This window comes from Hemitrygon akajei, chromosome 15 (assembly GCF_048418815.1).
Source record: "Hemitrygon akajei chromosome 15, sHemAka1.3, whole genome shotgun sequence".
Lineage (NCBI taxonomy): Eukaryota > Metazoa > Chordata > Chondrichthyes > Myliobatiformes > Dasyatidae > Hemitrygon > Hemitrygon akajei.
The window spans coordinates 34870434-34887690 of NC_133138.1; the positions used below are offsets into that span (position 1 = coordinate 34870434).

The window sequence follows — 17257 nt, forward strand, 5'->3', positions numbered from 1 at the left end:
ATGAAGAAGGGTCTTACCCTGAAATGTCAACTGTTTGCCCTTTTCCAGAGATGCTGGCTGGCCCACTGGGTTCCTGCAGCACTTTGTATGTGTTGATTTGGATTTCTAGCTTCTGCAGAGCTTCTCATGTTTTTGGTTTAGGACTCCTTTCAGGATATCTCAACATCTTACATCACAGTGCTTAACTTTCTTTTCAGACGTGGTCTATATTGTAAGGTAGCACAGCAGAGAGGAAGAGAGTTGGCATGCAGCAGGTCCACTCAGAGCAACGTGATGAACACCAAGTAATTCATCCAGTCATCTTGCTTGAGATTAAAGTCTGGCCAGGAGAATTTGGATATGTCTGTTTCGAAACACTCCCATTGGTCCATTTACAACTCTTGAGAGTGCAGATGATACTTTCAAGTCTTAGCTTCAAGCCCCGGGTGGGAAGAGATGTTGATTTTCCTCTGTCCGTGTAGCTCCATGGTGCACTGTCCACAGGTCTGTTACCTACAGTATATGTGTTGGTAGGTAGTTAACTCGTCTGTATGGTTTTTCAGTGCATCCTTTCATGAATGGACAGTGAACCCATGAATATTTCTTCAGTCGTTTTATCCCTCTCTCCTTGGCTCTACTTATTTTCTTTACTTCCTATTGTGATTTATAGTTTTTATACTACGTATTGCAATGTGCTGCCGCAAAAGAAAAAAATTCACGCCATAGGCCGGTGATATTGAACCCAATTCTGATTCTGAATATGCTGGGAACAGAGGGATATGGATCGTATGCATCAGGAGGGATTTAATTGAAATCAGCATTGTGTTTGGTAAAAACATCATGATACCCATGTGTAGTGTTCTCGCTCAGGTGTAAGAGAACGCTGAACTAAACACCGAGGTAAACCATCGTCAATGAAAACAGGATCGCAGTAAGATTAACCGTTTACTGTTCACTCTTCCACATTAACGTATGGTGAAAACTGTTGATAAAACAATACAAAATTTGTACAGTATTTGTTTCCTTCTTGATATCACATTTACATCATAAATACTTGCAAAAATAAACTACAACAACTACATTACATTAAAATGCAGCATACAATCGGAATCTACCTACGCCATTGACTGCTTTAAATACACTTCAACACAAATTATCCGCAACTCTTTAACTAACGAAAACATAAACCTTATCAACCGTCATTACTTTTAACAGAATCAACGTTAACATTTTAATTCAACACATCGATTATCTCATGAACTTACGGCGTTGCTTCACTATGTTTCTAATGCGTAGAAAGACAACTTTTCTTGCGTTGATCTTGCACATGTGAGCCCCCTCCTTCCCGTTTCTCCAAACCGGTATTTTCCCACAAGACGCGGCGAAATCGGATGTGACGTCATCGCATGCCACGATATATCACAGACAACGAATTTACTTTAAACAATCCTAACTTTAACTAAAAAATGCTAACAAATGAATTACTAAAGTGAAAATATTATAAACGAAACAAATGCCATAAAGGCAACACACCGTGTATGTTTACACTCGGTGGCCACTTTATTATCTACCTCCTGTACCTAATAAAGTGGCCACAGAGTGTACGTTTGTGATCTTTTGCTGCTGTAACTCATCCACTTGAAGGTTCAATGTGCATTCAGATATGCTCTTCTGCTGTGATTATCTTATCTTTCTGTCAGCTTGAACCAGTCTGGCCATTCTCCCCGACCTCTCATTAACAAGGCATTTTTGCCCACAGAACTGTCGCTCACTTGATTTTTTTTTGTTTCTCACACCATTATCTGTAAAGTCTCAAGGCTGCTGTGTGTGAAAAATCCCAGGAGATCAGCAGTTTCTGAGATAGTCAAACCACCCCAATTGGGACCATCAACTATTTCCGGAATCAACATAGCCATACCCAAACTCACGAACCTGAATCCCAACCGGTGCATCTTAGGAAGGAGGGAGGAAACTGGCGGAACCCATAGGGTCATGGGGAGAATGTGCAAACTCACATCTTAATTGACAAAAAGTGGAGGAGGAGCAGGGGTATTCACCCAATCCTGGTCAGCAATTCTCTTTCAACCAGCACCACCGAGCCAATTAACTCATTCATTATGTTCACTGTTTACAAGATGGTGCTGAGTACAAATATCTAATTACCGTCCTGGCAGACAGCACATCTTCAAAACAAATTCATTTGCCACAAAACCCCTTGACAACCTGAGAGGCATTAAAAGGAGCGATTATAATTTCTTGCTTCAGTTCTTCTTCCTTTGTCTCTCTTCTTCTCTCTATTTCTTTCTCATTTCATCACCCTTCTTATTATCCCTGCCACAGAATTATGAAATAAAAATACAGAACATAGAACACTTCAGCACACTAAAGGCTCTTTGGCCCACAATGTTGTGCTTATAGTTATAGCATTGTACACATCTTGCATTTACATAGCACCTGAGGGAAAGTGGTCCTCCATTTTGCACCTAGATGAGGACAGTTGTAACGGCTTGGAATTCTTTAATCTATATAGTTAGCCTTTGGTACACTTGAGGCAGGGATTTTTAAAGGTTTATAAAAACAGAAAGAGTGGGAATCAAGGAGCAATGTGGACAAGCATGGGAAGAGGTTAAGTACGAGAGCTGGTGCAAGAAGCCACAGAATCTGCTTCTGCCCCAATTCGTAATGTTCCCGTTTTCCTCCAGAACGAGCAGCAAGAAGGGTCAATCACCGGGTTCCAACGTCTACAGTCGCTTGTGCTTCTGCTGTAGAATATGTTGTTGTTGACGCTGTCTTCTTGGACATTTTGTATTACTATTTCCTTGAAAATACAACAGTCAACTTCTTCTTCTTTTTCTTCTTCTTCTTCTTCTTCTTCTTCTTCTTCTTCTTAAGCCCATCACCCGTACTGTGGCCCGCCAGATTTCTCTGTTCAGGCCCAAAGGTGGGTCAGCTCTGTGGCTTTTGCTTTTACCACACAGATTCATACATCTTCCAGTCAAAGACCCTTCGTCTCCCAGAGACAAGGTCTGTGAAGCTTCTGTTGGTGTTTCTCTAGTTTCTGAGTTTTTACAGGATGGGTTTGCTAGCCCCATGCCCAAATCTCCTCTTTTTGCAAACTGGCTTGGGTAGAGTTACAACAGTCAATAGTGGGGTAAGTTTTGCCAGCTAGTGTTTTGAACTACAAGCTATCAGGCCTTGAATCTTCAGTGAGTTGCAGATTTCTGGCTAGACACTGTCCAGTGGGGAACTCATTGGGTGATAAGCAGAGCTTCAAGCAACACCTATTGCTTATTGGACTCCACACACACAGCTGTGCAATGGGGCCCAGTCTGGATGGTATTCCCTGGCCTTCGCCTGGGGATATCCTCTTTCTTATCCCATTCCATTTGGATCTAACTGATTTGGAATGGGATCAGAGTGTTAGGGTGGTGTCCTGGTTATTGTACCGCTATAGCAGTGTCAGTGACCCAGGGTCAGCTCCCTGCCACTGGCTGTAAGAAGTTTGTACGTTCTCCCATGACCACGTGGGTTTCCTCCAGGTACTCCAGTTTCGTCCCACATTCCAAAGAGGGACGGGTTAGACGGTTCGTGTTCACATCGGTGTAATTGTGCAGCATGGGCTCATTGGGTTGGTAGGGCCAGTTAATGCTATATCTCTGAAGAAAAGTAAATAAATAAAAAAATAAAACTTTCCAATCAGAATCTACAGGTGCATGTTTGAATCAGAATCAGGTTTAACATCACCAGCTTATGTCATGAGATTTGTTAACTTTGCGGCAGCAGTACAATGCAATGCATGATAATAGACAGCAAATACTGTGAATTATAGTATGTGTGTGTGTAATAGGTAAATTAAATAAGTAGTACAAAAAATAGAAATAAAAAAGTAGTGAGGTAGTGTTCATAGGTTCAATGTCCATTCAGGAATCAGATGACAGAGGGAAGAAGCTGTTCCTGACTTGCTGAGTGTGTGCCTTCAGGATCCTGTGCCTCTTTCCTGATGGTAGCAATGAGAAGAGAGCATGTCCTGGGTGATGGGGGTCCTCAATGATAGATGCCACCTTTTTGAGGCATTATTCCTTGAGGATCTCCTGGATACTGTGGAGACTAGTCCCATGATGGAGCTGACTAACTTTACAACTCTCTGCAATTTAACTCACTCTGATGCAGTAACACCCCTTCCCCCCCCCCCCCACCACCACTCCCATACCAGACAGTGATGCAACCAGTTAGAATGCTCTCCATGGTGCATCTGTAGGAATTTACAAGTGTTTTAGATGACATGCCGAGTCTCCTCAAGCTCCTAATGAAATATAGTCGCTGTCATGCCTCCTTTGTAGCTGCACTGAAATGTCGGCCCCAGAATGAATCCTCAGAGATATTGACACCTAGGAACTTAAAATTGCTCACTCTTAAAATTATTCTACTTAAATTTATCCATAACTATTTTCAATTATTCTTGTGTGTTTTAATTAACTTCATCCTTAAAATCATTTACAAAAATCGTAATCATTTTGAAGTATCAATGAATAATATATAATATACTGTAAAAACTGTTTAAATCCATGATACCTTTGACAGAAGCTAAAACCCCACCCTCTTTTGACAAGCAGCTGTCAGAGTCATTTCAAGGGCAGTGCTTATGCACTACATTGCCAGAAGTCAATGGACTAGACAGATATGTGAAGGGGGACAGTGAGGTGTGTTCTCTGTATCTGCCCCAGGTGGACAGGCTGTGGGTCTGGTCCACTGCACTGAACCCAGTGAGACTTCCTTACCTCCCTAAGGGCATCCCCTCTCTTTGAGATCATTTCCTGCACGTCTAGGCTTCTGTGTTGCCTTTAGAATCAACACCGGAGGTGAGAGGGCAAGCACTTAGCATCTGCATTGCCATTCTGCACAAGCCAATCAGACTGCGGCACTTAGTCAGCTGAAACCTAAAACCTCCTCTTCAAAAGATAAGTGGGACCCAAACAGCCTCTAATGAAGTCTGGGGAGTGAGTTGATGGAAAAAGGGGAGCCGTTAAAGTGATTTTCCACGTGCACATTTATGACGGGTGAACCTGACCCTCCAGATAAATGGAATTCACGTTGCATTAGCTGATGCTAAGCAAGGATTTTTGAGTGCCAAGTTCAAAGTCTCTGGAAAGCAAGGTTGAGCATTTAATTGATATTGGATTGGCAGCTCATTCAACAGGGTCACGCAAAGCAGTTCCTCTGCTACATCCTGTACATATTAAATAATTATCCAGTACTTTTAGACTATTTCTCTCCACAGTGAGTTCCTCATTGATGGAAAATGTGCACACTAATTACTATGGGATGCATACTGTGCTGTCATCTTAATCAACGACACCTCTGCTCTTTCGAGGGGCCAGAGATGTCAACTTGGTGGGACCAGCTGTCAGTGTCCCGTTTCTGTTTTGTTCTTTAATATCTTTTCTCTTGCCCACTAAAGACATATTTCATACATCACAGGGAGCCTGGATGTGTCTACTGGTGCAGTAATGAATCTGTCACTGGTGAAATCCACTCTGAGCCCTCAAAAGCAGCTCCATTCCAAGTGAGATCACCATTCACCCCTTTTTTTTGGGATCTGCAAGATAAATTTGGATACTAAGAGGATCAAAGTCATAGAATAGTACAGCACAGAAACAGGCCTTTCAGCCCATCTAATCCAAGCTGGTCTTACTTGCTTGCATTTGACCCATATCTCTTTAACCCTTTCCTGTCCATGTAACCGCCCAAGTCTCTTTTACATGTTGCTACTGTACCCACATGAACCACTCCTATGCACTCAACCCATTGAGGCTTTCTAACCTCCTTTAAGAGCATTTCCTGCATCTCCAGGTTGGGAAGTACAGGGAAGTGGGGCGGATTTAAGATTGACGTCCAAATGAATAGTACAGTAAATAGAATCTTGATCAGGTTTAGCACTGACATGCTGTATGACGTGGAATTTGTTGTTTTGTGCAATGCAATACATTAAAAATACCACATTTCAATAAATAAGTAACTAGATAGAAAAACGCAAGAGAGTCTGCAGATGCTGGAAATCTGGCGCAACACACACAAAATGCTTGAGGGACTCAGTAGGTCAGTCAGCATCTATGAAATGGAATAAACAGTCGACGTTTCAGGATAATACTGAAAAGGACTGGAAAGAAATGTGGGAAGCCACCAGAATGAAAAGGGGGGGACTGGGGAAGGAGGCTAGTTAGAGTGTGATAGCTGAAGCCAGGTGGGTCGGAAAGATAAAGGGCTGGAGAGGAAGGAATCCGATAGGAGAGAAGAGTGGACAATAGGAGAAAGGGCAGGAGGAGTGGACCCAGGGGAGGTGATAGGCAGGTGAGGAGGGGTAAGGGGTCAGAGTGAGGAATAGAAAAGGGGACTGGGAGGGATTTTTTTTAATGTCGGAAGGAGAATGCAATATTCATGCCATCAGGTTGGAAGCTACCCAGGCAGAATATAAGGTGTTGCTCCTCCACCCTGAGGGTGGCCTCATTGTGGCACATGAGGAAGCCATGGACCGACATGTCGGAACAGGTATGGGAATCATAATTAAGATGTTTGGTCATGGGGAAGTTTTGTGTTTGGCGGAAAGGTACCGAAGCATTCGGGCTCTCACGACCAGACTGTGCAACGGTTTCTTCCCCCAAGCCATCAGACTCCTTAATACTCAGAGTCTAGACTGAGATCTACATCATTTATTATTATATTGTAATTTGTCCTCTACTGTGCCTATTGTCTTGTTTATTAATTATTGTGCTGCCCTGCACTGTTTTGTGCACTTTATGTAGTCCTGTGCAGGTCTGTAGTCTAGTGCAGTTTTTATGTTGTTTTATGTAGTCCATTGTAGCCTTGTGCTGTCTCACATAGTCTAGTGTAGTTTTGTGTTGTTTCATGTAGCACCAGGGTCCTGGAGGAACATTGTTTCATTTTTACTGTGTACTGTACCAGCAGATTATGGTCAAAATGACAATAAACTTGACTTGACTTGACTTGAGGTGCTCGACAAAGTGATAGATGGAAGAGGAAGATAGAAGAGCTAAAGAGGAAGAGCGACATGGTGTTTCTTGGTTCATGACATGAAGGGCTGAATAGCCTGTTTTAGTTTCAGCTTCTGACGTTCATATGTTGATAAAAAGATTATCATGAATTCTCTGTGTGACACTAAGAAACCTTTGTGACAGGTGATCCTAGTATTGTGTTTCCTTAGACCTGTGAATTAGGCCAAATCTTAGCTGTCTGTAGCAGGGCTACAGCACATTCTTCATCTTCTGACATCACTCAAAGTCAAGCCTGCTATCATTAGGCGATACTTGTGTGCACAGGAGCAATGAAAAACTTACTTATAGCAGCATCACAGACCCAGCACCACATCAGCAACATTCACAGCAAGAACATTACACAGTCCTTACAAGACAGAAAACAATTTTGAACAAAAGTACAAAGTTCGTTTTAGTGCATAAAATTTCAAATTAATTTCTGAACTGTTTGACATCTCCTTATCCTTTCAAAAACAATGGTTTCCACTGCAGTCCTTTATTTTCAGTCTAAACTGTATTGATGTGAAACATAGCAAATATGAAATGAATGACTGTGCTCATTATCACACAAAGTTTCAAATCTTCAAAGAGGATATCTCTGCTGAGCAGCTGACATCTGCACTGACCTTACTTTATTTATTTATTATAGCATGGAGAAGGCCCTTCTGGCCCTTCAAGCTGTGCCATGCTAGCAACCTCTGATTAATCCTAACCTAATCAGGGGACAATTTACAATGACTGATTAACCTGCCCTGTATATCTTTGGAGTGTGGGAAGGAACCAGCGGACCGGGAGAAAACCCACGCATTCCACGGGGAGGATTACAGAGACTCTTTGCAGAACACCGCCGGAATTGAACTCCGAACTCTGGAACACTTATGCTAGTGCAGGGGTGTCAAACTCATTTTAGGTCACGGGCCGGATTGAGCAAAATGCAGCTTCATGCGGGCCGGATCAGTCGGACGCGTGTGAACGCAGCTTTTGTTGCCTCCGTTTTTTCAGCCTGCTCTCATGTGTCTCAGTCTCTGCTATAACTACAAAGTGTTTCACTTTACAAATTCCGTTTCTTATGAAGAAGACTGCCGAATAAACACTAAAAACCCTGAAAACCTGGTACCTGAATAAACTCAGCATTAGCCATATCATACGCCATAGGCGCTTCGATTACTGGGGCCAGCTTTAATAGTAATTAGATATTATCTCGCGGGCCTTGAGTTTGACATATATGTGCTAGTGCTTATGTGGAAGCATAAATAAACTAAAACTAGCTTTTCACACTTCCTCTGCATGACACCCGAGATAACTATTTGAGCATTTTATGAAATTTTTATTTCATTGAGATACAGCGCAAAATAGGCGCTATCAGCCCTTCAAGCTGTGCTATCCTAAGCCCCTGATTTAACCCTAGTCTAATCACGGGACAATTTACAATGACCAATTAATCGACCAACCAGTACATCCTTGGACTGTGGGAGAAAACTGGGTTACCCGGAGGAGCTACACACAGTCATGGGGAGGACGTATAAACTCCTGAGGGGAAAGAGGGTCACTCGGAGGGAACATGGGTGAGAGTGTGGAATAAGCTTCCAGCACAATTGGTGCGTGCAAGCTCGATTTCAATGTTTAATTGAAATGGGTACATGGATGGTAGGGGTATGGAGGGCTATGGTCCTAGTGCAGATCGTTGGGAGTGGGCAGTTTAAATGGTTTCGGCACGGACTAAATGGGCCGAAGGGTCTGTTTCTGTGCTGTGCTTCCCTATGACTCCATGCAGCGGCAGGAATTGAACCCGGGTCGCTCGGACTGTTGAGCATTGTGCTGACCACTACGCTACCATGCTGCAGTTGTTTCTCCCGCCACATAAATGCCTAATTTCCTGGCAGTTTCCAGAATTTTCTATACACATTTCAGATCCATGTCTCTTAAAAGCAAGAAGGAGACACAAGAGAATGGAGTTGCTGGAATCCAGAGCAAAACATAAACTGCTGGAGAAATTCAGTGGGTCGGGCAGCATCTGTGGAAGGAAGTAGACGGCTGACCTTTCAGATTGAGACCCTTCAGCCAGACTTCCTCCAGCAGCTCACTTTTCGTTCACTAGGAAGAAAGTTGATAAGATATTGCGAGGAAATAGTTTTCCAGTGTATAGGGAATGGAACTGATTGGATTGTTCTGGAGAATGGGCGGCAGGGTAGTGTAGTGGCTAGCAGTACAGGTGACCTGAGATCAATTCCCACCACTACTTGTGAGGGGTCTGTATGTTCTCCCCATGACCCTGTGGGTTTCCTCAGGGTGCTCTGCTTTCCTCCCACAGTCCAAAGATATTCCGGTTGGGAGGTGAATTGGTCATTGTAAATTGACCTGTGATTAGACTGGAATTAAATAGGGGGATTGCTGGGCGTTGTGGCTCGAATAGCCTATTGTGCGCCGTACCTCAATAAATAATTAAATAAAGGAGAGAATGTCTCAATCTGCTGAAGGTGCTATAACAGTTCAGTAAAAATATTCCATAATTCATGGCATTGACAGTGTTTGCCTCTATGCTGAAAGGCAGATTTTTGCATTGGACACAGTGCTACCATATGACAAAGTAATTTAGACAGAGGTGCAGTGTTGTACCGACTGTGCACTGGCAAAGTTAAACCAAAATATTTCAGGGAATACATGTTCAATGAATTGAATGGACCAATAAACCTGATGTCATTCCCTACTGTCTCTGGCAATGGTAATATATTCCTGATGATTCTTGCCAATTTCTTCAAATGCACTACAGAAATCATCCCATCCAGATGCATCGCAGCTTGGTATGGCAACTGTTCTGCCTACGATGGCAGGAAATTGCAGAGAGCTGTGAACACAGCCCAGTCCATCACTGAAACCAGCAAACCCCTCCATTCACCCCATCTAGATTTCCCGCTGCCTCGGGAAAGCAGTCAACATAATCTAAGACCACATCCAGCTCAGGTATTTTCTCTTCTCCCCTCTTCTGTCAAGCAGAAGATACAGAAGTTTACAGACTCAAGGGACAACTGGTTATCCTCCCAGTTAAGAGATCCTTGAATGGAGCTCTCATACACTAAAAGCTGAACTCTTGATCTCAGAATCTACCTCATTGTGGCCCTTGCACTGTATTTGTAGGCCTGCACTGCACTTTCTCCTTAAATGCAACACTACAATCAGAGGCTACTTGTTTGGTACCTCCTGTACCTAATAAAGTGGCCACTGAATTTGTGGTCTTCTGCTGCTGTAACCCATCCACTTCAGATTTCAGTGTGTTGTGTATTCAGAGGTGCTCTTCTGCACACCACAGTTGCAACATATACTCTAGTTATATAAGTTTCTGTCTCCTTCCTGTCAGCTTGAACCAGTTTGGCCATTCTCCTCTGACCTCTCTCATTAACAAGGCACTCCCCCCCAAAAAACTGCCACTCACTGGATATTTTTTTTTGTTTATCACACTATTCTCTGCAAACTCTAGAGACAGTTGTGCATGAAAATCCCAGGAACTCAGCAGTTACTGAAATACGCAAACCACCCCATCTGGCACCAACAATCATTCCATGGCCAAGGTCACTTGCATCACATTTCTTCCTCATTCTGATGTTTGGTTTGAACAACAGTTGAACCTCTTAACCATGTTTGCAGTCTTTTATGCATTGTGCTGCTGCCACATGATTGGCTGATTAGATATTTACATTAACAAGCAGGTGTACAGGTGTACCTAATAACGTGGTCACTGAATGTATACTCTTCATTCTGTTTCCATTTTGTACCATCTTGAGGTATTGATGTATGGGGTGATTCGTCTGGTTGTCAAACATTAAAAAGCTTTTCATTGTATTATGCCACAATAATAGACAAATAAACAATAATAATTATAAATTCAAGAGCCCAACCAGCAGACATGCTGACCCTATTCTTTGCTTCCTTGACAGCTTCCGCATAGAAGAGTGACCTTCTCAACAGCCAACCAATCACAGGACCTCCAAGACCCCTCCCAGCACAGTTACTATGACAGTGGGCTTGAGGAATCAGAAACGCCAAGCAGCAAGTCATCCTCCGGGCCACGGCTGGGACCACTTGCGCTGCCTGAGGACCACTACGAGCGCACCACTCCGGACGGCAGCATCGGAGAAATGGAGCACCCAGAAAATGGTAACTCCCATTTCTACTTTCTCAGGGATGGACGGGCCGGTTTGTTCCCAGTGCATTGTGGCAGGACCTTCGCCTTATGGACTGGAGTAGCTGAAGGAAAAGTTGTCTGGTAAATGGCAGGGCCCCTCTGAACACGAAGTGCAGAGGAGATCTTGGGTCCAATTCTATTGCTTCCTGAAAGTGGCAACTTAAATAGATAAGGTGGTAAGGAAGGCCTATGGCTTCATCTGTCAGGACATTCAATATAAGTGTCAGAAAAACAAGTTGCAGCAGTATAAAACTTCAGTTATACCAACATTTGAAGTGTTGTCTGCCGCTCTGTTCCCTCCATTACAGGGAAGATGTAGAGGCTTTGAAGAGGGTGCAGAAGAGGCTTATCAGTATGCGGAGTGGTGAAGAGTGTATTAGCTGCTGTATAAGGAGAGGTTTGTATTGCTTTCTCTGGAGCATTGGAGCCAGATGGGAGTGGGCAAGGGGCAAGGATTAAGGGAAAGAACACGAGGAAATATTAGACAGTGACCCCACTGTGATGACTGCTTTGTCCATTCTGTTTGAGCTAGCATCTGCCCAGTCGTGACGCTAGTGCGAGACTGGAACCTATAGCATACAACAAAGCAAGCAAATATAAGAGATGTCTACTTGTTTTAACTAAAATTATCTGTGGTCCCTTTCTGTTGCTTTCTGGAGGTGGAATGCAGAATACAGGCCACCCTTGAGTAATGAGCAAGTTCTCGTTTTGCCAATGGCCATAAATAGACTTTGTCCATAAAAATTTACTTGAAATGGTAAGCATACTTCCAGTTTATTGATACGGACTGATAAGATGGCAATTACCAAAGATGGAGACAAAGGAGTTCTGCCACAGGTCGGACTTCTCAGTAATATCATGGGAACTCGTTTGTATGTGGAAGTGTCCATCAGTTGGGTGTTTGTAACCTAGAGACAGATTATATCTGAGACATTGTTCAAAAGCATACAGTGCGATTTCCACAATCTCTTATTTGTGTGTGTGTTATATGTATTGATAGAAACTGAGTTTGCTGTGTACATATGCACACGTATGCATATATGAAAAGTGATTACGTGTTTCTGGTGCAAGCTTGTGCAGGTTATTTATACATGGTGAGCAAAACACACAAAATGCTGGAGGAACTCAGTGAGTAAGGCAACATCAAAATGTTGACTATTGCTTTCCTTCCACAGTTGCTGCCTGACCTGCTGAGTTCCTCCGGGGTGGTGTGTGTGTGTGTGTGTGTGTGTGTGTGTGTGTGTGTGTGTGTGTGTGTGTGTGTGTGTGTGTGTGTGTGTGTGTGTGTGTGTGTGTGTGTGTGTGTGTGTGTGTGTGTGTGTGTGTGTGTGTGTGTGTGTGTGTGTGTGTGCACACTTTCAGATGAATGTCAATGTGTGCATATCCATGTGTTTTTTAGCATGTCTTCATCATGATTTTGCTGGTGTGCATGTGATGCGTCAATTGTCTGTGCATGTATGTGAGTGTGTGGGTGAAAGTCTGAACACGTGCATGCTGGCAGGTGTGTCTCCAGTGGTCGTGGGTGTGTGTGTGTGTACATGCTGAAGCCTAAAGAGCTGTCCGTACTCACACTTCACGGGGGCAGAATAGTGAAGAGTGCCAGAGATCCCAGCTAACGATGAGAGATTGTGGAGTGAAAAGGATGGGGGAGAAAAAAACTGGTGAGAAATGACATAAAAACCAAACACAGCAACAATAACTTTTTAAATAGCCCCACTGCAAAGGCAGAGGGAAAAGGAAAGGGTCAAGGATTTGGATCTTGTTTAGAGTTGGACGCTCTCAAATGGATTGTAGCTTTAAAACAATTGATGTCTGCCTGGGAATGGATGGGTGAGGGGTGAGGAGTGTGGGAGAATTGGTGAATGATGGGGAGGATGAAGAATAGAATGGAAATACAACAAAACAATTAAAAAACAGCTCCAATTGTGGGAATCAGCTGGCCTTGACAATGAGACCAGCGAGTCTATACCTTTCAATGATCCTGGAACAATCGCACATGTAATCAGCTGCAATTAGCTAGTGTGTAATGCAGAGATTGCGCCTATGAGTTGTATTGTTTTTGTTCCTGTCTGTACACCTGCACTGGAAGAGGCAGTCATGCTAAATCTATGACTCAGAAAAAGATCTGACTTGATTCATTGTCCTGTGAGAAGGAAAGGCTTCCTTTCACTCAAACAAACTCGTCTACGTTTTAAAATTGAAATTCTACTGCTCTGTTTTCAGTTAGCTGAACATACACACACACACACACACACACACACATATACATACACACACAGACACACAGTCTTACGCACATATACAGCATATATGTACGCATACAGACACACAGTATACACACACGCGCACCTGTACTGATAGAATCTCTCTTTCTCTCACAAATGCAGAGAAGCACATGTGTAGCCTCACACACAATTTCACGCAGTCACATACACAAACACGTACTACACAGTCACACAAGTACGCATGTACACACACAAATGATCTGCATGGATGGCACACAGAACAGACTTTCATTGTACAGTGGTACAGTACTGTGCAAAAGTGTAAGGCAATGAGGGTGCCTAAGACTTGTGCACAGTACTGTAGTAATTTTATGTATTGCACTGTACTGCTGCTGCAAAAAAAAACAAATTTCATGACATACGTGAGTGATGATAATCCTGATTCTGATATGGGTCTCTATTGTGGACTGAGAATGGGAAGGGGGCAGGGAGAGGGGCATCATGTTTGAAAAAAGGGGAAGGGGAAGGGAAAGGGGAGGGAGCAGGAATCACCAGAGAGACATTCTGTAATGATCAATAAACCAATTGTTTGTAATCTAATTACCTTGCCTGGTATTTCAGGGCTGGGTGTGTCTGCATTCACACCACCAAACCCCCTGCTCTTCCCCTGCCTCCGGCATCCCTTCTCTGCCACCTCTCCCACACCCCTCCCACAGTGCTGCACCCTCATCAATCTGCTCCCACCAGATTTACAAACTCTCTTTCCACTCCATGTTGACAAATACAGTACCGTGCAAAAGTTTTAGGCACTCTAACTATATACATGTGCCTAAGTCTTTTGCACAGTACTGTACATATGATAAAATAAATCTGAATCTGAACAGATTTACACAAGTACCTATACTCACTTTTTCTTCTTGGGCCCTTAGCTCCCAGTGGAGCATTGGCCATCGATGACCCCCCGCCTGCACCATCCTCTGTTCTGAGCTACTTGCTCGAGGGTGGACCAGGAGTGTCCCCATCATCTGTATGTGCTCACTCGATGATGAGCCTCTTCACACAAAGTTGATGTTTCTGTTACCCATTGTAGCCACTCTACAGGGGATCGGCCTATACAGCTTCACCTTGTGCATTTCCACCTCTCACGACAGGGACGCAGTGTTGGACGTTGAGCGGAAAAAAGTACACACAAGCATGCATAGTACAGATACTGGTGTACATAGACACACACCTGTGCCAAGAAACACAAATACATGCCATACACATACATACACAGATCACAAACACACACACTTCCTCTTCCCCATGTGCGCTTCCCCTTTTCAGACAGTTAGACCATAAGACCATAAGATATAGGAGCAGAAGTAGGCCATTCAGTCCATCGAGTCTGCTCCACCATTCAATCATGGGCTGATCGAATTTTTGCAGTCATCCCCACTCCCCTGCCTTCTCCCCATACTCTTTGATGCCCTGGCTAATCAAAAACCTATGTATTTCTGCCTTAAATGCACCCAATGACTTGAGCTCCACAGTTGCTCATGGCAACATATTCCACAGATTTATCACCCTCTGACTAAAGTAATTTCTCCATATTTCAGTTCTAAATGGACGTCCTTCAATCATGAAGTTGTGCCCTCTTGTCCTAGAGTCCCCTACCATGGGAAATAACTTTGCCATATCTAATCTTTTCAGGCCATTTAACATACGGAATATTTATATGAGATCCCCCCCTCATTCTCCTGAACTCCAGGGAATACAGTCCAAGAGCTGCCAGACGTTCCTCATATGGTAACCCTTTCATTCCTGAAATTATTCCTGTGAATCTTCTCTGAACCCTCTCCGTCAGTATATCCTTTCTAAAATAAGGAGCCCAAAACTGCACACAATACTCCAAGTGTGGTCTCATGAGTGCCTTATAGAGCCACAACATCACATCCCTGCTCTTATATTCTATACCTCTAGAAATGAATGCCAAAATTGTATTTGCCTTCTTCACAACTGACTCAACCTGAAGGTTAACCTTTAGGATATCTTGCACAAGGACTCCCAAGTCCCTTTGCATCTCGGCATTTTGATTTCTCTCCCCATCTAAATAATCATCTGCCCGTTTATTTCTTTCACCAAAGTGCATGACCATAGACTTTCCAACATTGTATTTCAGTTGCTGGTCAAAGTTCAAAGTAATGTTTTTATTAAACTACGTAATGTCACCATACAGTGCCATGAGATTCATTTTCTTGCAGGTATTCCTAGTAGATACAAAGAAAAACAATGGAGTCAATGCGAAACTGCACACAAAGACAGAAGATCAATGTGCAAAATTATGCAAGTAGAAAATAAATCAAAATGATAATTATAAGTAATGAGAAAAATGTGAGTTGTAGAGTCCTAGAAAGTGGGTCCATAGGTTGTGGAATCAGTTCAGTATTGAGGTGATTTATCCACTCTGGTTCAGGAACCTCACGTTAACCCAGGTGAGATCCATTCCCTGCAGGTAGACAATAAGACGGAAGGGTCACCGTGAGGGAGATTGAGAGATCAAGAGTTCATCTTCATCATAAAATAAGTTCATTCAAGGGTCTGCTAACAGCAGGTTGGAAGCTGCCCGTGAGTCTGCTAATACATGTTTTCAAGCTTTAGTATCTTCTGCCCAATGGGAGAGGAGTGAAGGGAAAATGACCAGAGTCAGAAGAGAAGGGTCTTTGATGATCCTGGCTGCTTCTCCAAAGCAGCAGGAAATGTAAACAATAGGGGTAGAGATGGGTTCACATGATTTGTTGAGTTGTAAGTGCCTTTTATAGGGAAGATGAGTGTATGGGAAAGCATATGACTGTATTTGGTTGATGAAGCTCACACAAAATGCTGGAAGAACTCAGCGGTCATGGAGAGAAATAAACAGTGAACATTTCGGGCTGAGGTCCTTTATCTCAACTCGAAACATTGACTGTTTATTCCTCTCCATTCATGCTGCTTGACCTGCTGAATTCCTCCAGCATAAAGTGTGTGTGTGTGTTTCTCTAGATCTGCAGCATCTGCAGAATCTCCTGACTTAATAAAGGACTTAATAAAGTGTAGGAGGAGGTCTAAATGAAGTAAACTTTGCATTTCAATGAAAACTCTCAGTAATTTGGTGTGTTGAGTGGATAATAGTGTTCAACACTCTGAAGAGAACCCTCTGCTCTCTGCAATTTTTCTTCTACCCACATGGGATGGCATGTGGGTCTTGGGTTGAACATCTTGGCCTGAAAGGCAGAATCTTTGGCATGGCACCTTTTCCTCTGTGCGGCACTGGAGAGGAGGATCAGAGGGTCTGTTTCTGTGCTATATGACTTAACGGCCATGGAGAGCCAGTGTTTTACTTCCCTTAACCTGAGTAGAGTGGCTTAATTAATGAAACCTGTGGGAAAAGAAAATGCAAGGGTGTCCAAGTGGACTCATTGTGTTGTGGTGCACAGTAAACAGCACACAGATATTTGACAGGAGGTCTTTGCTATCCTTACAGTGTTCGCCAGCAATAATCTATTGCTCCAGTATTGATGGTGCTTCTCGCTAGCAATTCTGCTTGCCTCCCCCTCTTGTTATATAGTTACCATGTAACATGTCAGAATGATTTTGATTCTGTGTGGTCTGTGTACCGCACTCTGAAAGTTGCCTCGAGCTGTCTGCGGTTCAGTAATGCTCCCGCATGCTCTAATTTAATATTTGATGGTTTTTGCCAGCTTGGTTGTCACAGGAGGATTTGATATTGTTTGTGACTGTATTGGTCGCTCTTGCAGTGGCTCCTGAGGTAATTCTCAAGGAAGTAATCGGGATGTAGAGTACAT

At 43.3% G+C, this 17257-nt stretch overlaps 1 protein-coding gene across 5 annotated transcripts in view; it reads left to right on the forward strand.

Annotated features, from left to right (window-relative positions):
* LOC140739251 (protocadherin-1-like) overlaps nucleotides 1–17257 on the forward strand; it is a 495491-nt gene that overhangs the window by 315240 nt on the left and 162994 nt on the right. For 4 of the 5 annotated variants that reach the window (XM_073067386.1, XM_073067384.1, XM_073067387.1 and 1 more), the window contains exon 3: nucleotides 10961–11180. In XM_073067386.1, the coding sequence (XP_072923487.1) occupies nucleotides 10961–11180 (220 nt within the window). Of the gene's footprint in view, nucleotides 1–10960; nucleotides 11181–17257 lie in introns of those variants that run through there. The other variant, XM_073067388.1, reaches the window with a different exon arrangement.